Source organism: Lepidothrix coronata, unplaced genomic scaffold (genome assembly GCF_001604755.1).
Source record: "Lepidothrix coronata isolate B3197 unplaced genomic scaffold, Lepidothrix_coronata-1.0 Scaffold272, whole genome shotgun sequence".
NCBI classification, from domain to species: domain Eukaryota; kingdom Metazoa; phylum Chordata; class Aves; order Passeriformes; family Pipridae; genus Lepidothrix; species Lepidothrix coronata.
Genome location: NW_016690452.1, coordinates 722,812 through 741,934, shown reverse-complemented (window position 1 = coordinate 741,934; position 19,123 = coordinate 722,812). Strand labels below are relative to the sequence as shown.

Here is a 19,123-nt window from a genome sequence, read left to right as displayed (position 1 = left end):
GAGGCACTTATGGAGGAGCTTGTTTGTGTCTGGGATTCACGGGAACACTCAAAGCGCTTCCGCGGCTCCGGGGGCAATCGGGTCTCCTTGCAGAGCACCTGTGGTTTGCAGCTCTCAGACCTCACCAAGTGCTTCTGTCTGGCCCAGATGGTCTCAGCTGGAGGATTTGAATTCCCAGAGAGCCAGAGGGGTCATCAGTCCTTCATCAGCTGCAAGGACGAGGGAGGGCCCCTGGTCCTGCCTGTGACCTGAGCACGTGGGGAGGCAGCGAGGCCAGTGGGACCAGGAACAGCTCCCAGCTCCCATCTGTGCTCTGTAACAGGGAATAGGTAGGAATAAGAGATGGGTTTGTGTTCTCCTGGTCTTAAAACCTCCTTGTGCCACACACAAAGGCTTCACAGGCAGCCCCAAGGGTCAGCAAAGCCAGGACAGCAAGGAGAGGAGCTGAAGAATTTTGCTGGTTTATCTGTTTTTTGGCTTTTAATCAGCAGCTGCTCTGGGTGGGAACAGCCTCCATCCAACCCCTTTGGGGTGCTGATCCCAGCCAGTGCTCCAGCAGGTCACGGCCACCTCAGGACTGCCCATTGCAGAGGGACATTCCCAGTGGGAAGTAAAGCAGCAGAAAACAGGAGGAGGGAAGGAAGGGGAGGGAAATGAGCTGCCTCGTTCCTCAGCTGGTACCAAGGTACAGCCTGTTTGCTCACCCAGAGCAACCATTTCTGTTGGGAAGGAAATAAAACTGTTTCACATGTGCTGAAGGAGGGGAGGGAGGACCCACAGCCCCCACTCCCCCAGCCCTGCACTTGAGGGAAGGCTCAGCAGGCTGGTGTAAATATTTAGAAGTATCTATGGGCTAAAAATAGCTCTGTGTCTACACGCAACAGCTCCATTGCCATCTCTGGTGAGTAACAGTTACTCCCCCGTGTAAAGTGTTTGCAGAGGAGCCCCAGGAGCCCCTCACACAGCCCTGCTGTGGGTGAGACCCCCAGGTGTAGGATTCAGCCCCTCCACCTCTCGGTTTGCTCCTCCTTTGCAGGGACTCAGCCTGGGGATGTGGGGTTGGAAACGGGATTTTAAACCTTCTATTCCAGAGGCTGCTGTGAATCCCTTTGCATGGCAGGGGAGCCCAGTGAAGGGGCAAAAGGATGATGCTGCTCTTCCTGGGGGGGATTGGAGGGGGGAATGGTCTGTCTTCGTGGTTGTGCTGAGGTTTGAGGCAAGGCAGGAGCTAAGCCTGGGCTTGGGATGCTCCCCCTTTGCAGGGTGCTGTGATGGGGATGGAGGTGCCCACCAGTGCCTGCCCTGGCTGAATCCTCACAGCTCCACGGGCTGGGGGCTTTCCTGGGTCTCTGCTTCCTCCCACATCCCTGCAGGCACTTCCCGGGTTCCCTCTGGAGAGCTGAAACCCCAGGTGCCCACACTCCTGCTGTGGTACCTCAACCCCTGTGATGGGCATGAGTGGAGAGAGCCGAGTCCTTACAACCCGGGACATTTGGGACTCCGGGAGCCCGGGCAGGGCCGTGGTGCTCCTCTCACAGCTCTGCTGCGGTTCGCTGGTGCCCTCTGCAGTTGTTCCTCCCCGCTGGAAATGCAAAACGAACAGTCTGAAGGGACCATCGTGTTGTTGGTGACACGAGTGAGGATGGGTGACACGTGCGTGTCTTCGCGGGTTTGGAGGGACACCCCGAGCACCTCAGACCCCTCAAATCCTGCCCCACGGGCCCCTCCTGGAGCTGTTCGTCCTGCTCCTGGATGTTTCTCTGTCACCCACGTCATGGTGTCACCCCCCGGTGTCCCCAAACCCCTGTGGCAGCAAAGCCTCTGCCCACCCCTGTCTGTGGGGCAGCGACAGGGACGGAGGAAGATCCCAACCCCAGTTTTAATGGAAATGCTGGGAAGTGCAGCAGCTCCTGGGGAGTCACCTCCCAGCAGTGACCCATTCCCTGAGGAACTGGGAATATTCCTGGGTTTAGACACCTGCTTTTGGGGTCAGATCCATTTTCCCAAATTGCTGGAATTCCCAGGCTCTGAAGGACATTTGACCTCTGTGCTCCAGCACAAAGCCCTTGGAACTAACGATCCCAAGGCACTGCAGAATCAAGGAAAAGCCTCTTATGGTCATCAGAACATCCTATTCCCAGTCCCCCAAGCCTTTGCCTGAGCTGGGAATGCCATTTTGGTGGTGCAGGGAGAGCTGTGCACAGGCACCAGGCACCTCATGCAAGAAGAGGAGCCGCATATCTCGTGGTCACAGGACCCACAGACCCTCCTTGCTGCCCAGATACCAGCATTTCTGAGGAGAAAAGATCAACCCCCGTGCTGGACAGAAGAGAAGAAAGCAAATTCCAGGAAAGCAGCCAACAGATAACGCAGCTCCTGCTCCCCAGAGCATCGACCTCCCTGCAGGAGTTGACCTGCCTGGAGCCCTCCCTGGCAGGGGAGTGGGTGCAGGACACGTGTCCCCACTGTCCTGGCACAGGGATGCACATCTGTCCCTCCCTCTGCACTCAGAAAGCTGGACAAGCTGCCAGGGCAGGGAAATTCCCTGTCCAGATATCCCTGGGCAGGAAAATTCCCTGTGCAGGGATTCTTCGGGAGAGAAAAGTGGAAGGAGCTGCCTTAGATCTACTAAATTAAAAAACAGGTTTGTTTTTCCTGGGTTGCTTTGTTTTCCACCAGGGTGATGGGTCTTGGTCTGACAAAGCCCTTCCCTGGCAGTGTCACAGGTGTGACAGGGACAATTCCTGCCTGAATCCGCTCCTGCTCTTTGGGGTTTTCACTCCTGGTCCAAATTAATTACTTAAAATGTTCCCTAAAGCCTGGGTTGGAATAACTCTTTGCTTTACTCTCTGCCAGCCCCAGGAGCTCTTGCTCGGGCCAGGCTGTTCCTGGGACCCCCAGGCAGGTGCCTGGGACATTTGTGCCCTCGGGAACACGGATCCAGTGAAATCCCGTGGGCACACAGCAAAGCTGGTCCCAAAAATGGCATTATATCCCTGAAATGAGGGTTTGCCACATGTGCTGGCCTGGTTGGAACTCAGCTGTTCAGTATTTCCAGAAAATTGCATCTTTTGATCATCAAAACAACCTGGAAAACCCCGTTTTAGTAATTTAAACCAGACCTGGACTTCTCAAGGAGCTCAATTCAGCAACAAGGGTACAAAGGGGTTTGAAATTTAGCTAAAATTTAATTGAAGCTGAGTAATTGAAGTTAGAAAAGCAATTTTCCACATGTGCTGGAACTGAGGGTTCTGCAACTGGGCAGAAACTTGTGGAAAAGGGGGATTGTTCTGTCCCCCACCCTTTGCCCCCTTTTTAATTTTCTTTTTCAGGGTAATTTGGCCCTGGGATGGGGCAGGGGAGGAGCCCTTGCTGGCACAGCTGTGCCATGGGGCAGTTCACTGCTTTACAAAGGGAAGCATCCCCCTGTTCATAATGCTGGAGTCCATTCCATCATTCCATGCCTCCAGGAAAGCTTTATGGGGATTATTAAAATGGTTACAAATCCCTGAAATCAAACCAGATGTTTGCACTGAGCTCCAAGGACTTCTCACTGTTGAACCAAACACAAAGCACTGGAGGACTCAGTTCCTGGGAGGAGCAGCTCCCAAAATCCCTCGTGAGCCACTGCAGCACATCCTGGACATCAGTGGCCCTGGGAGAAGGGCAGCTGGGAGGGGAATGTCTGCCCCATTCCCCAGGGAAAGGTAAATCCATGGGCAGATCCAAAGCTGCAGTGGAAACAAACCCTGAGGAACTTCTCCAGGGGGGAACATGTGGCAGCTGGAAACGTTATGGATGCTCCAGGTAAGATTAGTGAGGGAGCAGCAACAAGGAACAGGGCAGTGGGAAGCAGAGGGATGAAGGGCTGTGGGAGTGTCTCACCTTCCACACTGCAGGTAAGCCATCAGAAAAAGCAGGATCAGACTGACAAGATCTTGGCCACAGGGAAATTTTACCCTCAGGGTGGTTATAAAGCAAAGCCTCCAGAATTAGAAATGTACTTAACAGGGGAAAAAAAAGCACAAATATTGAGCAGCAATAGTGTCCCAGTGAAAATCTCCCTGCTCTAGTCCAGTCTCTTGGCTGAAAATTATTTTTCTGAATTAATTTCAGCTTTAATGTGTTTGATGAAATGAAGCTGAATAAAATGAAGAAGGGAATCTTTTCCTTCTCTCTAACAGAAATCTAAACTTAAGCTTAAAGAAAAAAACAACAATTCAGAACCCAGAAAGCAGCATTTCATTACAAGAATCTGTTTTATTTTTTACAGTGCAGTGACTGAAACAATGTAGAAACTTAACTTGCAAAACTGTATTTATATCACAATGTCTCTCAGAAGGCAAGGCGGACGTGTTGCTTTTCATCACAAAATATTCCTCTGGACACCAGAAATCCCAAGCTCTCGGCACTATACACTTCTTTTAGAGACCGATTCCTCATAATTTAAATCTATCTTATAAACAATTTGTTTTTAAAAAAACACGTGGAAGGTATAAAGAACTCAAGTATTGAACTCAAGGCCTTGATTATTATCATTTTTTCTGTAGGCAGAGCTGCTGTGAGGAGCTGCCCAGGCTCCTACTCGGGCTCAGTGACACACTGCTCCACGATCTCCCGCAGCGTCGGGTTCTCCATCGCCGCCGCCACGCGCTCCTTGTCGTTGATCTGCTTGTTGACTGCAAAACAGCCCACAAAGGGCGACTCAGGAGGCTCCAGGGGCAGGGGACGGGGGGGACGAGGGGGCTCCAGGGGCAGCCAAAGGCAGAGGGTTAACAGGGAAAGGGGAAGGAGGCAAACGAAAGCTCAGTCGTGACCCACCATCAGAAATCGGTCGTTTCTGATGCTTCTCTGGTTTAGGAACAGAATTTAAGATGCCCCAACGACATGTCTTAAAATTAAGTGTGAAACTCGTGACTAATCAGGAGTTGGAGTTCTCCAGGTTCAATTGCTAAGTTATTTCACCAAAATAACCCATTTTTGCTGAAGACACCCAGTGCTCAAGGCTGGGACACTCCTGGCAGGGGCTCCAGCAGCTGCTCAGGGCAGGGCCTGGCTCTGGCTCTGACAATGCCCCTGCCCTCCAGTTTCACTGTAAGCACTGACTGAGAAACACATATTTTTGTTGTGGATATTTCAGGACAGCAAGATCAACCAGTGGGTTCTTCATGTTAATTATTCAGCAGCAACTTCTTTTGTCACAGACACAACACCTGCAAGAACCGCGCTGAAAAACCACACCAGCAGCAAGCATGTGGTCACAGAGCCAGCACAGCTTTGGAAAGAGCCTCAAGGGCAAGTTTGATTTTAAAGCTTTCACAGGGTATTAATTCCTGGGAAGGACAGGAAGGCAGGGGAGGGAAGGACTCAACCAGCACAAACAGGCTGCAGCAGCTCATTCCCAAGCTCTACTCACTGTCCTCTTCGGTGGAATGTGTGCCCTCAGATATATAGATTTCCAGCTGCAGGAGAGATCAGCAACATTAGAAGAGTTAAACACCTGAATATATTCAGTGCTGGAAGAAAAACATCGTCCAGTGCAGAAACAATGCATGTTATTCCTACTGAGAAACAGGGGATCCATGGAAAGAGCTGATCCTGGACTTCACTGCAACACAACCACAACACAACCTCCCTGGGAGACACTCCTGACAAGCTTTGCTCGGTGATGACAACCCCAGAGACTCTGTTTGAACTTGGCTGTGTAACACAGTCTGTTCCTGCATGGAACAGATTATGGGACTGGAATCTAAACAGACCTAAAGCACCTCCAACGTTTACCAGGCCTGGGACAAAAAACAAAACCCCCTGACAGAGGCTGGAGGGCAGGGAGATCTCCTGAAAGGGATGTACCCAAAGGAACCAAGGAAACAAGCCCTGGGCCTTTAACTGCTCTCTCTGAAGCTGAGCCTGGTTGGCACCACAAAAAAACATCTACCTCATCTTGTACAAGTCTCACTCTACACTGTTCAACTGGAAAGACGAAGGCAGCAACTATAAAAACCAAACAACCACCAGAAAATCACCAGCAGAAACCCTCAGGTAATTAATTTATACTGTCAGTTATTTCGGGCAAGTCTCTAAAGGTCTGTAAATCACTATGTTTGTCAGTAAAGGTCTGCTCTGCTCCTGCTCAGACTCAAACAGATTTCTCCAGGGATATATTACAGTCCCTCACACTCCCCAGCCAGGGCTGTCCCCTGTCAGGGACAGTTTTTGGGGTCAGGGACAGGAGATGGCCAGGATCAGGCCATGTGCCATCCCCACATCAGCTCCCAAGACATGGATCATAAAGATTCCCTCAGAGCAGTTCCAGTGTTTTAATCCTGCAGTTTTCCTGTGCTCTTCCAAACCTGTTCCCAAGGTTTCACTGCCAAGCTGATGCCCAGCCCTGCTCCACCAGCTCCTGCCTGACAACAGAGCAGGGCATTCCCTGCCTTGCAGGCTCTCTTTCAGAGTTTGTCTCTCATTCATGTAGCCCAAAACAGGTTTCAAAGCAGGTACTTTACCTTGTGTCTAAAAGGCAAACATCTCTGAAGTTTTATTCTTAAGCAAAGGCCTGTTAAAACAAAACAGAAATTTCCTTGTAAAATTCCAGGCTGAGGTGCATTTTCAGAGAATCCATATGTAACAACCAGTATAACTGACAACCTCCTTTTGTGTTCTGAGCAGCACAAGCCACAGAAGGACTAAAGAATTTGTGGTTTGACCCCTTGGATGCAGCTTTTCAGGTACGTTCACACCTGCCTTACAAGCTTTCAGGTCTCTGGTCTCTAATCACCTCCTAGAAACACTAAACAGAGACAAATTCCTCCCTTTCCAACTTGCTTTGGTATTTATAGATATTTATTTATATTGGTATTTATATTTGGTATTTATATATATTTATATAAATAATATAATATATATAAATAATATAATATATTTAGCTCTATATATTTATATAGAGCTTCCCAGCTATCCCTGAGGCTGCACCTGTACTGAGGGGAATGCTTGGTTTGTTTTTAATAGTTGGTTAAAAAAAATAATATAAATTATTTGGGCATAAGTACATCAGTTTCCTCATTAAACTGAAGACTTGATTTCCCTTAAATCTTTAGAATACACCGAGAAACCTTAGTTCTGATATTTAGTGGTGAGACTTTCTAACCTTGGCACATTCAAACAAATCACATCAGAGCTCTCAGATGGGATTTTTCAGATGAAATCTCACCACAAACCATAAGGGAAAAATAAAAAGACAGGCCAGTGTAAATTCTCATTCAGTGTAATTCCCTTCCAACTCCTGATGGTTCGGGACTTTTTTTGGGATTCCTGGATTGCATGGGGGGGATTTTTGGTGTGTGGGAATGGAGAACAGCCCATAGGGAAGGGAGAGGGGAGACAAGCATTAAGTTTAAGGGGTTTCAAATTTAAGAGCTGACAAGTTTTTAATTTAACATTACTGAAATAACAGAAGGAATTCTGTGCCACTTCCCAGGAGGTTCCCTGAGAGGTTCCTTCTGAGGAGTTCCCCTGGCTGGATACAAACTGATGGATTTCCCCACATTTCTCTGGATTTGGGTTTGGTTTGGGATTTTGGTCTGTTTGCAGTGCCAGCTGGGCTCTCAAGATGCAGTTCCTGGTCACACCAACACAGCAGCACAAGGCTGAACTTTAACTAACCCTGGTGTTACTCAGAGAACCCCCAGCGAGCCCCCTGCTCATGGTCCCCAGCTCAGGCACCCAAAGCTCACCGATGAGAGTGGCCAAGGAGCAATGAGGTACTGTTGGTGTAAACCTGATGGTGACCAGATACTCCTCCTCTCCTATCTCCTGCACCTCCACACCACCTTCTGTCACCACTTCCAGTTCTTCCAGAGTGTTGGGCTTCTCCGGGTCCCGGATGGTCCGGATAATGTCTGAAGCAGAAGGCAAGGGAGCAACAGTAAAGCAGCTTTCCAGGATTTATTAAAAGCTATTTTCATTATCAACCACCTTCCCAGCACTGTCTGTTTTGCCCCCCTCTGGAAGGGGCAGAGCTGTAAATACCAGGGGCACTTTATCTCACAAAATTCTTCTGGATGGGACAGTTTGAGGCATTTGTTGCTCGCTGTGGGTTCGTTTTTCATGTTCCATTAGTTCTGATTTAGTTCAGCAGCACTTCAGGGATTCCTCTGCTCTTTCAAATCTAATTATACAGGGACAGGTGCTTTATTCTGCAGAGGTCATGGACAAGCCTGACCCTGTGGATGAACCAAAATCCTCAAGATTTGCCTCCCTGCTCAGGTTCACAACCTGGGTTATGAGTAATAACTTTTACTTAGGGCCACTGGTGTTTTAGAGTAGCTCTATTTAAACCAGTCAAGTTTTAAAACTGAGTTTGTTTGACATTGTGTCCTCAGTTATCCGAACTAACAGTGCCCTGAGGCTTGACAAGGTGTTTGGAATCCTCCCCAAGCAGAACTTCCAGCAGTGAAATCTCTCCCCATTTTACAGAAACAGTCACTCAGTAACAGCAATTTGCATTTCCCTGGATCCACTGGTGACCACCCTGGAATTCCTGGCCCTTCCAGATGTGTTCAGCTGCTCCTCTGTCTCAGGTAAGGAAACATTCATTGGTGCCCTGAGGCAGGAGCTGAGCTGGGCAGCGATCCAGGCCTTTCCCAGCCCCTGTGGGAGCAGCCTCCATCCAGAGGGGCTCGGAGACACTTCTCCCGCACTCCCGGGGGTCCCCCCTCACCGTGAGCACCCCAAGGACACAACATCCCCCTGTGTCAGCCCCTGCCCCTGCCCCCAGCGCTGCCTGCACCCTCCGGCACCCCAAGGGAACCCCTTCCCACCCGATTCCAACCCTCAAACGAGCCAAATAAACTTTCCTCCTGCCCCACACCGAGCACAGCCCCCTCCGGCCCCCCGGGGACCCCTGTGGGTGCTCCGACACTCCAAGTTCCCGGGCACGGCTCTCACCACGCGGCTGGGCAGGCAGGGCAGGACCGGCCACGGCTCCCTCACTTCAGCCCCCCAAGGGCACAGCAGGAACGCCCCTAAAATCACCCCCCAGCCCCCTCACAGCCCCCCGCCCCACAGCCCCTCGCGGCCCTGGCCCCCTGCCCGCCCAGCCCCCCCGGCGGTCACCGTAGACCTCGATGGCCCTGTCGTGCTCCATGGCGCGGCTCGGGGTCGCATGGCCGGGACTATGGCTGGGACTATGGCCGGGGCAGCCCCAGAGCCGGCCCAGCGCCTGCGAGAGCAGCGCCCGCAGCAGCGCCATGGCCGCGCTCCGCCATCGCCCGGCCCGCGCGCCCGGGGCGGGGCCAAGGGGAGGGGCAATAGGCGGGGCCGGAGGCGGGGCCGCGCCGGGGGAGGGGATTGACCAATGGGCGGGGAGGGTGCTGTGCTGGTCCCACCTAAGGGGCGGGGCCTGAGTGTGGGCCCGCCCCCCCCGCTGTCCTGGGTGGGGACAGGGAGACCCCAGGGACAGACAGAGGGACCCGGGAGAGCCCCAGATCGGCGGCGCTGCGGGATTTGAGCAGCTCTCTAAGCACAGAGTCAGGGTTAGAAAGGAGGCGCTGTTTGTCGTACGCACGGGGCAGGGTGGATGTTCCCACAAACCGAGCGCGCGAGGGAGTAAAAAGCGGGAAGATTTTTACACTGAAGTTCGCATAAACCCGCCCGTCCAACCCACAGTTCCGTCCGCAACAGAGATCAAAGGAAGAGGCAGAGACAGAGAATTCTGCTGAAAACACGGGAAATTTTGCTTAAAGATAGGGAATTAAATATGCAGAGAATTCTGTTTACATACACGGTGAGTCGCGCTCACAGACACGAGCGGCACTGCCCTCGCCCGCGGGGCTCATGGAACTACATCTCCCAGCGTGCATTGCCGCCCTGCCCACAGGCCCCGCGCCGCGGTGTGTGTTGGGAGTTGTAGTCCCGGCTCCGCACTGGGCGGCCCGGTCAGCTGGGCGGAAGGAGGTGCTGCCCCGCCAAGATGGCGGCGGGCGGGGGTTGACGGAGGAGAAGGAGGAGGATGATGGAGGAGGCGGCGATGGCCCTGCGGGAGCTCCGTGTGCTCCTGGTGCCCCGCTCCCTGGAGCCGCGGGGAGCTCCACGGGACGCAGCCCGGGTGCGGCTGAGCAGGGCCCAGGACGCTCTGGGCACGCTCCTGGCCACCGGCGGCATCTCCGTGGAGCCGCTGGCGGCGGGCGGCGCCGGGCGGGCCCTGGGCACGGCCCTGCCGGGGGACTGGGCTGAGTAAGTACCGGGGCACGGGCGGCCGGAGGGACCCCCGGGTGCGGCGCTGGGGAACCCGGGGGAGCGAACAGTCGGGGGTGCGGGGGCTGAGAGGCTGCGAACCTGCCCCGAAGCGGGACAGGCTCCGTAACGCCCCGGTGCTGCAGAGGACGTTGTTTTACATTTCCTGATTTGTGTAGCTGTGGGAGAGTTCACTACGGGTGATCAAAAAGCCAAAGCAAACGAAAAGGGAATTTGTCTGTCAGGTCGTCTCTTCGGACCCCGCAGTGCCCTGACCTGCAGTCCTGCCCCCGTGGGTGACAGTCACTCACGTGGTGTTTGTGACCCGCTTTAGTGGCTCTTAGTGCTGAGTCAAAACCGCAGTCACGTTTGAGTTCTGAACATCTGCAGTGTTGAGCAACACCAGCACTGTTCGGAGCACCACAGAGTCAGGGGATGGTTTGGGTTGGGAGGGACCTTAAAGCCCATCCAGTGGCACCCCTGCCACGGGCAGGGACACCTTCCATTATCCCGGGCTGCTCCGAGCCCCGTCCAGCCTGGCTTGGAGCATTCCAGGGTGGGAATGTTTCAGTGCCGTTGCAGGGCTCTGCTCTGTGCTTGCTCTGCACACCCTGAGCTGGTTCCTCTGTGCCTCCTCCCACCCACCCGGGGCAGGTCCGAGACGCACGGGGGGAGTTTCTCAGCCCGAGCAGCGGGACAGATCTGGTGTTGTGGTGTTGGCAGGGACGGGGGGACAGCAGCAGAGTCTTTATCTGAAGGTTAAATGGTGCTGCCCTTCATCAGTGCGCGGCCAGAACCGTCAGTGTGGGAAATGTGGGAAGGGAATAAATAAAGCCAATAACCCTCCTGGATGTTGTATCTCCAGCTTCATGTGGGAGAACACAGAAGATGATGGTTTGCAAGAAAACAAGTCAAAACTCCTGGCTCTTGGACAAAGTCATGGACTGTTTGTCTATGAACTCTCTGTAGAAGATGGAAAGTCCAGCCTAACCTCCCTGCACAGTTGTAAGGAAGAGACACTTAAAAAGCTCCTTGAAGTTAAAAACATTAGTGAGTAAATTCCAGTGTGTTCCTTTTGTGAAATTGTTGCTGGTCTGGTTCTGTGCTGGGACAAATGCAGGCAGTGGGATTGAGCACTAGGGAAGTGTCAGGTACTTCTACACTGACTTAGAGTGATCAGCAGGATTAATGGACTGGAAAATTAAAAGGGACATTTCTATGTTCAAAGGTGACATTGGTAGAGGGAATTAAACTGTTGTAGGGTCACGAGTTTGGGTGATATGAAATTAAAAATAAATTTTAATGAAGCATGTTCAAGCAAATCTACCCTCTCAAATTTCCCCTTTAATATTGGAACTGATGGTAAGAAAACAGAGACAGGACTCCTCACTAACCCAGCAGAGACTGATTAAGTGTTTAACCTTATGTTTTATGATTAGCAAACATAGTGTACAGTTACACTTTGCAGGACCTTTGGTGTTTTACATGTTCTTAAACAGTCTGCCTTCCTAAAATATTTTTATTTCCAAAGTTTGTAGCTTTTATTTTCAGTGGAAATATTATTTTGGGATGATTTTTTTGTTCTTCACAGTATTGTCCACTTAAAAAAACACATAAAAAGTTTTAGGAAACTGTTCTAAAATCAGTGACATAGAGAGTGAGATTTAAAACAAAACAAACTCCCCTCCCCAATCCCAATTTTTTTAAGATGGTAGCAGAGAGAATGAATTTGAGCTGTGATTTTCTTGGGGTTCCTTTGCAAATCAAAATTCCCAGCTGGCTGTAATCCTAAAACATGTTTAAATTTACAGGTCTACCTTCAGTTTTCTCTGTGAAGATTCTGTCTTTCGGAAACAACAAGTGCAAACTTCTGCTCAACCAGTTCATCCTTGTGCATCTGACCTTTCCTGGGGAAGACTCACCCTCAGAGACCTGTGACTGCTTCACCCTGGATTTGCCTCCAGAGGTTTTGGGGAGAATAACAGATTCCTGCTTCTGCAGAGGGATCCTGTTCCTGTTGGACAGTGCTGGCTGGATTTGTATCCTTTGCAGGAGAGAGGAGCTCTCAGGGGAAATGATCGGGAAGAACAAAGTTGTTTTTCTTTTCTGGCAGGGTTGAGCAGAAATTTCTTTAAAGACATTTAAGTATCTGTTTTGAAGATGCTTCCAAAAAGGGTTGTGTAGCAAAATCCTGGTTATTGTAGTGAAAATGCCATAGTTGTGTATCAAATGTTTCTCAGCACAGCCCTGGAAATCTGTTTCCCACTGGATTAATGTTTTCCAGTGGTTCTGCTCCGTGGGTCTGTGTATAATGCACTGACATCTACTGCCAGCTAATTCCTTGAGTAAAGTTGAAACTCCAGAGACACACAGGGAGTCACAGCTGGGGAGCCAGATGTGTGTGTTGTGCTGGGCAGGGGCTCAGACCTGGCTGTTCCACGAGCTTCCATTTCCCCTGTGCTTGGCCATTGCCTCTGACACCTGTAACAGTGCAGGGAGCTCAGGGTACCTTTGCCTGGCCATTTTGCCCCTGTAGCAGTGCAGGGAGCTCAGGGTACCTTTGCCTGGCCATTTTGCCCCTGTAGCAGTGCAGGGAGCTCAGGGTACCTTTGCCTGGCCATTTTACCCCTGTAGCAGTGCAGGGAGCTCAGGGTACCTTTGCCTGGCCATTTGCCCCTGTAGCAGTGCAGCGAGCTCAGGGTACCTTTTCCTCCCCACAGAATGCCAGGACAGGTCACTCCAAGTATCACTTGACTCCTTTGAAGTGGCACAAGTGGCATGTTTGTGCAGCACAATCCTCTGCTGATCCCAGCTGAGCTTGGAATGCTCTTGGAAAACAAACACTCCTCATGTTCTGTGGGGCAGAGCTTGGCCTGGACCACAAGTTACCCAAAATTCACCATCTGCCCCTTCTGTGTTACTCCTTTGTTGGAGCCTGTGAGCCCTGGGGTTTTCCTTGACGCTGTCTAAAGACATATTTGACTCTTTTGATGGTGCCAGCCTAGGCAGGATCAGTGTAGCCCTGTACCAGGGAGGGGGGCAGGCTGGGGGCAGGAGCCCAGCCCTGCCATCCCCACTCAGTGCCCTGAGGGTGTCCCAGGATCTCAGCGTGGCCGTGGTGCTCAGTGCTGCCCACTGTGCCCTCTCCGTGGAGCTCAACAGCTACTTCAGGTATGGTGGGTTCCTGAAGGAAGAGTTTGGGTTCAGCTGACCTTAGGTGCCTGGCCTTGGTCCTGCAGTGGTTGAGGTGCTGTCACTTTTTTATTTTGAGTTCTGGCCCTGTGGTAGAGCAGAAATTTCCCATTTATTTAAACATTGTCCTTTATTATTTGCTCCAATTTGCACTCTATCACTTTAACCAAAGAAAATTTATCTATTAACATCTATTTGTTTTATCTATTAAGTATGTTAACAAATAGAAAACCTTTGTATTGGACTCTCTGTTTTTCCTAGGAAGATTAGGATAGGTGTTCTCAGTGCCGAGGGTGGGTGGCAGCACCTTTTAGAGATGCTGGGAGGTCTGGGATTATTAAACTCCTGATACACCTGTGCTGATTTGGCTTGGTAAATTAGGGCCAGGTTGTAGCTGAGAGGAAGGAGCACCAGGGTTTGATGGCTCACCTGGACACCTCCCTGGGAGTGCTGCTGACCTGAGAGGAAGCTGCTTTGCTGAGGGTTCCTGGAGGGGTTAAACAGCAAAAAAATCTCAAGAGGGAGGTGAAAATTAATATTTATTTCTTTACAGGCAGTTCCCTGAGCATTTGCTCTGTAAGAGAGATCCTGAAAGTCTTTGCATGGAGCCTCCTGAAGGAGTGGATGAGGATGACCTTGCCAGTTCTGAGCACAGCATGGAGCTCCTGCCCTCACCCTTCCGCACAGACAGGTACTGAGGGAAAGCCCTGCCTGGGACAGGCTGGGCTTTGCTTCCTTTACATCACTGATAATAAATCCCGGGGTTTTTTTCAGTTGTAATTGTGATAAGTAAAATCAGCTCATTCTGCTCTAAATGTTTTGAATTGAGGATGATGTTTGCAAACGGGCTGAGAGAACTTTACATGTGTCATTAAACAGCTACCAAACAGTAATTGCTGATAAGGAGTTACCTTTCATTTAAACACTATAGACAGATTTTTTGTATCCTAAGGACTTAACATCTCCTTGCTTGTTTAGCACAAATGAGTATGTGTGGCCTTCAAAATACTCTGTGTTCATGTAAAACATTTTAACTGGTTGTGAACCTTAGGGGTATTAATACTGAAAAAACATGTTAATTATAACTTGATGTAAGTGTAATAAAATACTCAAGTCCAGAATTAATTTGGTTCTAAATTTTTTTAACTGAGGGGGCATTTTCTGTGAGGAAAAGAAAATTTTCTACGAAAAAGGGTAAACATGAATGTTGTCATCTAATGGAGCTGGGATCACTCAGCTTGGCTGCAGAGAGCATTTAAATAGAAACAAACAGTCCATGTTAAGGTTAAAAGGTGCTAGATGGATTTTCTAAGCTTAAAATGCATTTTATTTAACTGAGGAAACTTTATCTGCGTTGTTCTTGGAGTAATACCTGGTCTCTTCTCCCCAGGTCCTGGAAGGCACACTTGTCCTCACTGTGGGACAGAGTAAGAAGAAGAAGACCAGGTTCTCCAGATCTGGGGAATGACTTGAATTTACCTTGGTATCAGTTTTTTACCCACCTTGAAGATCATGATCCTGACATTTATGAGGATCCAGAGAAGATGGTGGCCTTTGTTCCACGGGCTGTTACCTGGGCAGCTTCCAGAGCCCTCCAGAGCCACGGCACAGACCTCAGGGCTGCGGGACAGCAGTGGACACAGATCCCTGGGGCAGCACCACAAGAAGTGGTGAAACTGGAGTGCAAACTGGTCACTGGAGCTACAGCTGTGTTTGTGGTGGTGACAAAGGACATGGGGTTGTCTCTTGCTCTCTGGGATTTTGAGTCCCAAGACGTGACGTGTTCCCACTTCGGCACAAACAGTGTTTACGTGGAGTGCAGTGCAGAGGTGCCACTGTGCCTGCTGCTCACAGGTGAGGGGTCATGGATTCGTGGATTGTTCTCAGACAGCTTTTGGAGGGGGTTCTGGTGGTGTTCTTTCCTTTCTGCCTGGCTGCTGTTGGTTCATGGCTCTTGCATTGCTCGGGTCAAAGCCATACAGACCCGCTGCAGCTTTGTGTCATCCTTTGGGAAGAGAGGCAGTGGATGGAAATGCTTTAATAATTAATATCTTTTATTATGGTTTGATTCTTTTCTTTAGAGCGTGGTCTGTCCTTAGTTCTGTTTGGTGTGACCCAAGAGGAGTTTTTGAACAGGCTGATGATGTTTGGCAGTGCTGGAGTCGTGGATTCCGTTTGTCACCTCAATGGATGGGAGCGATGTTCCATTCCCATCCATGCCCTGGAGGTAAGGAAAGCTGCTTCATGCCTTACAAATAACAAAAGTACTTCTTTCAAGTAATGAACACAGCTTATGCAATGCTAATGGTGGTTTTAGACACAATTAAAAGTACTCTTTAAACCTGGGGCAAAAAGAAGTGGTTTAGTTATTAAATAAACAATAAAGCCCCAAGTAGGGCAGGTTAGTAACCCAAAAGTAGAAATACACAACGAAGTGAATGCCCATTAATAAAATAAACCAGAATTTTAAAGTAAGCAGTGCTCAAAAATCCCTCTTGATTGGACCCTAAAGCATTTTTGACAATTTGCATTTCTGCAGCAGCTTTTGACCTCTTGCAAAATGTCAAATATTAAAAGAAGTCTTTGGAACTAGGTTTTGGGTTTGCTGTACCGTTCTTATAAAGCCAGGGGAGAACCAGCAGTAAGTGTACAACATGTGTAGAATTTAGAATCCATGCATGATTGTTCTCCTGCGTGTTTGTCTAGGCAGGTTTGGAAAATCGCCAGCTGGACACAGTGGACTTATTTTTAAAAAGCAAAGAAAGTGTTTTCAGCCTCTCTGCTCCCTGCTCTGGGCCTGGGCAGTGCAGTGATGGTGCGTCCCAGACCTACCTGAGAAGTAAGTCAGTCCCTGCAGCTGCACAGAGGTTTCAGCTGAACTGCCTTTCTCTCTGGCACAGTTGCAGGTGTTTTATCTTTGTCTGTCACCATTGCAGATTTGGAAGAACTCAGGCCAGCTTTAAACTTGCTTTGCTCAGCAATCCAAGAGAATGATATGGAGCCTCACAGCAAACACTTCTCTGAGCAGCTCCTGAACCTCACCCTGACTTTCCTTACCAGGCAACTGGAAGAAATCTTTGTGCACACAGAGGGTAAGGTTACTCCTTTTGAGTCATATCTAGCAATGTGTTATTGTTTAGTGAAGTGGGAACAGCAACTTTTTTTAATTAAAAGTTTACATTGGCCCAGAATTAACACAAGGAAATGCCAGAGATGAGCGAATGAAAGATTTTCATCCCTGCATTTTAAATGGGACTTACCTGACTAATAATTGGTTGGATTAATAAAAAATTTCAGTTATTATTTACTGGTCCCTGAGGGGTAAAACACCCCAGTGAGGGCAGGGAGCACTGGTGGGGCTGTGACTGTGTCCTGACAGGTTGCAGAGAGTGCTGGGCACTGGCAGTACCTGTGCAGGTGAGAGAGCTGGTGAAGTTTCTGTTGATCAATCAGGAGAACATTCAGCATTTCCAGACACCAAAAATCCTGTCTTGTCCCTTCCTGTTTAACTGATGTCTTGGATGCTCTTGGCAGAACCCGATGAGTTCCTGCAGAAGGCTGCAGATATTCTGACTGATTACATTATTCAACTGAGGAAATTCCTGAGAAAATATCCTCGCCCGCAAATCAATCCAGTGCACACAGGAGATGATCTGGATGAAGACCTGCCTGAGATAGAAGAAAGCCATGTGTGGGAAAAACTGACACCAGAGGTAAAAATGAGTCATCCAGTTTTTACTGTTCTTATTAAGTGTATCTGAGATTACTGATGTGGAAATTTCCTAAAGTATTGGAGAAAAGATCAGCAACAGTGATGATAGATGAGTTTGTTCCTTTGCTTCTCTGCTTTAGGAGGTCATTGCTGAGGCCATCTTAAGCAACAAAATGCCAGAGGCCCAGATCTTCTTCCGAATGCATCAACATCCTGCTGAGAACCTGCAGGAATTTCTTCAGGCAGGTTTGAGTCTGGTCTATGACCGTCTGCTGAAGGACAACACCAGAGAGGCCTCAGAGCTGCTCAGAAATATGGTGAGAGGTGTCCTCTGGTTCTTCACACTTTGTGGCTGATGAAGTCAATGAATGCTGGGAATGTGGGGAGCTCAGGGGTCCTGTGGATGTGATTCCACCAGATTCAGGTATTGCAGTGAAAATTAACTTGTTTGAAAGAGTGGTGCCCTCAGAAGGCTGAGGGAGCCTGTTTGTGGGGGGTGATATCATGATCCAAGTGTGGAGGTAGTTCTGGCAGGTGAGGTGTTAAAGGGCACAGGGTTTGTACCCAGATGTGCTGGAGACATCAGGCACATCCCTGGGTTACTGTGACACCTTTAGGGGCTGAAGGGAACATCACAAGCTTGCTTTGGAAGGGAAGCAAGTGCATTTATTCCATCCCTCTGCAGCTGCATTTTACAGTTTGTGTGCAATGGGTGTCTCCTTTCCTGCCAGGGCTTCGATGTGAAGCAGGAATTGCACAAGATCTGTTTCTACACAGAGGACAGACACGTCAGAGATCTGCTGGTAAGTGCAGCAAAGGCTCTTCTTGTCCAGCTCTCGGGTCTGAACCTTGTGTGTGTTTGTGCTGAGGGAAACCAGGGTACTGGACTCACTTTCAGAACAGACAGGCAGGTTTTGTCCCTGCATCCTGGCAGTGCAGTTACTGAGACATGCCAGTGCCATGCCCATGTTCCTTTATATTTGTAGTTCAAGTAAAAATGGGTTAAAATGTCATTTCCTTGTTGTGGCTGTGCTTTAGTTCTCGTGTCCTTGCACACAGAATGTGTGCAAGTCCTCTTGTCCTTTAAGTGTGTTGCCCTCTGCTTCCAGCATTTTTTCCTGCAGTTGGTAACTGTTTGCACTTGCAGGGTCATTTACAACTTAAATATATTAAAAGTAGATCAAAATGACAATTGGAGGTAATACTTTAATTTGAATTAAAGGTGAAAGTTTTACGGGAAGAAAATTATTTTTCTGAAAAAGAGAAGAAAATGATAGACTTTGTGCATCAGGTTGAAAGCTTTTACTCGGAATCCTTCCAGGAAAATAAAGAGATTCAGTCTCTTGCCAGGTAACGTGGGTTAACAGTTTTAATTATTAATTAATAATGTTAATAGGATTTAAAATGTGCTGACCTCTACATTCTGTGTGATTTACTGCACTAACAAATACAGTCTCAATGTCATTAATTTCACACTGGTCTTTGTTTGCAGAAATCAGGGTTAGTGGGGGGACGAAGTAATTTCCTCATTAATGTAACAGTTGCTGTCATGTTCTCTCCAGACCAAGTCATGGCTTAGTCTTGTTGGGGTAACAGAGCCCTTCTGCTCATGTCATCACCATAAATGAAACAGTTTTAATAGCAAGTGATATTATTAGAGTTATTAATCAAACATTTGTATGGAATGCTGATTTTGATATATACCCATAATATAGCAAGCTAAACTAACCTAGAAAAAACATTTACAGTTAAATAACTGTAAAAATGTTGCAATACTTACCATTTGCTATGTCAGTTTTGGGAAAATGAGGTAATTCTTTGGTTCTCAAACCTTTAGTTCAAAGTCAGTCCCTCTGGCACTTCCAGAGCTCTTCAGAATGGAGTGGCAAAACTCGCTGACCTTTTCATCACCTTCTGTTTGTTAGATTGGTGACTGCTTATTAAAAGAGCAATAAAGAACACCCCAATTCCATCCTCCCTTGC

At 49.1% G+C, this 19,123-nt stretch overlaps 2 protein-coding genes across 4 annotated transcripts in view; one reads left to right on the top strand and one right to left on the bottom strand.

Annotated features, from left to right (window-relative positions):
* Positions 1-4,240: 4,240 nt before the first annotated feature.
* On the bottom strand, positions 4,241-9,276 carry FAM96A (family with sequence similarity 96 member A). Its single transcript, XM_017836207.1, has 5 exons — positions 9,118-9,276; positions 7,737-7,901; positions 6,510-6,559; positions 5,417-5,462; positions 4,241-4,679 (listed from the first exon to the last, which is right to left on the bottom strand). Exons 1-5 carry the CDS (start codon positions 9,251-9,253, stop codon positions 4,582-4,584), a joined length of 495 nt encoding a protein of 164 aa, XP_017691696.1. The 5' UTR covers positions 9,254-9,276; the 3' UTR covers positions 4,241-4,581.
* A 697-nt stretch (positions 9,277-9,973) lies between these two features.
* SPG11 (spastic paraplegia 11 (autosomal recessive)) overlaps positions 9,974-19,123 on the top strand; it is a 29,245-nt gene continuing 20,095 nt past the window's right edge. For 2 of the 3 annotated variants that reach the window (XR_001878289.1, XM_017836204.1), the window contains exons 1-13: positions 9,974-10,236; positions 11,102-11,286; positions 12,048-12,275; positions 13,209-13,407; positions 13,982-14,119; positions 14,819-15,282; positions 15,510-15,655; positions 16,135-16,267; positions 16,365-16,520; positions 16,963-17,141; positions 17,281-17,457; positions 17,872-17,943; positions 18,363-18,490. Coding sequence is in view for 2 of the 3 variants with exons in the window: in XM_017836204.1 (XP_017691693.1) it covers positions 10,013-10,236; positions 11,102-11,286; positions 12,048-12,275; positions 13,209-13,407; positions 13,982-14,119; positions 14,819-15,282; positions 15,510-15,655; positions 16,135-16,267; positions 16,365-16,520; positions 16,963-17,141; positions 17,281-17,457; positions 17,872-17,943; positions 18,363-18,490 (2,429 nt within the window). In the remaining variant the exon portion in view is untranslated. Of the gene's footprint in view, positions 10,237-11,101; positions 11,287-12,047; positions 12,276-13,208; positions 13,408-13,981; positions 14,120-14,818; positions 15,283-15,509; positions 15,656-16,134; positions 16,268-16,364; positions 16,521-16,962; positions 17,142-17,280; positions 17,458-17,871; positions 17,944-18,362; positions 18,491-19,123 lie in introns of those variants that run through there. The other variant, XM_017836205.1, reaches the window with a different exon arrangement.

What these genes read in the sequence shown, in the direction of transcription:
- FAM96A (XM_017836207.1), bottom strand. Translation starts at nt 9,253, where the DNA reads ATGGCGCTGCTGCGGGCGCTGCTCTCGCAGGCGCTGGGCCGGCTCTGG. An exon ending in CAGGGCCATCGAGGTCTACG is followed by an intron (nt 7,902 to 9,117) that starts GTGACCGCCGGG and finishes CTTCTGCTTCAG; the next exon opens with ACATTATCCGGACCATCCGG. An exon ending in CTCCTTGGCCACTCTCATCG is followed by an intron (nt 6,560 to 7,736) that starts GTGAGCTTTGGG and finishes TTGTTTTAACAG; the next exon opens with GCCTTTGCTTAAGAATAAAA.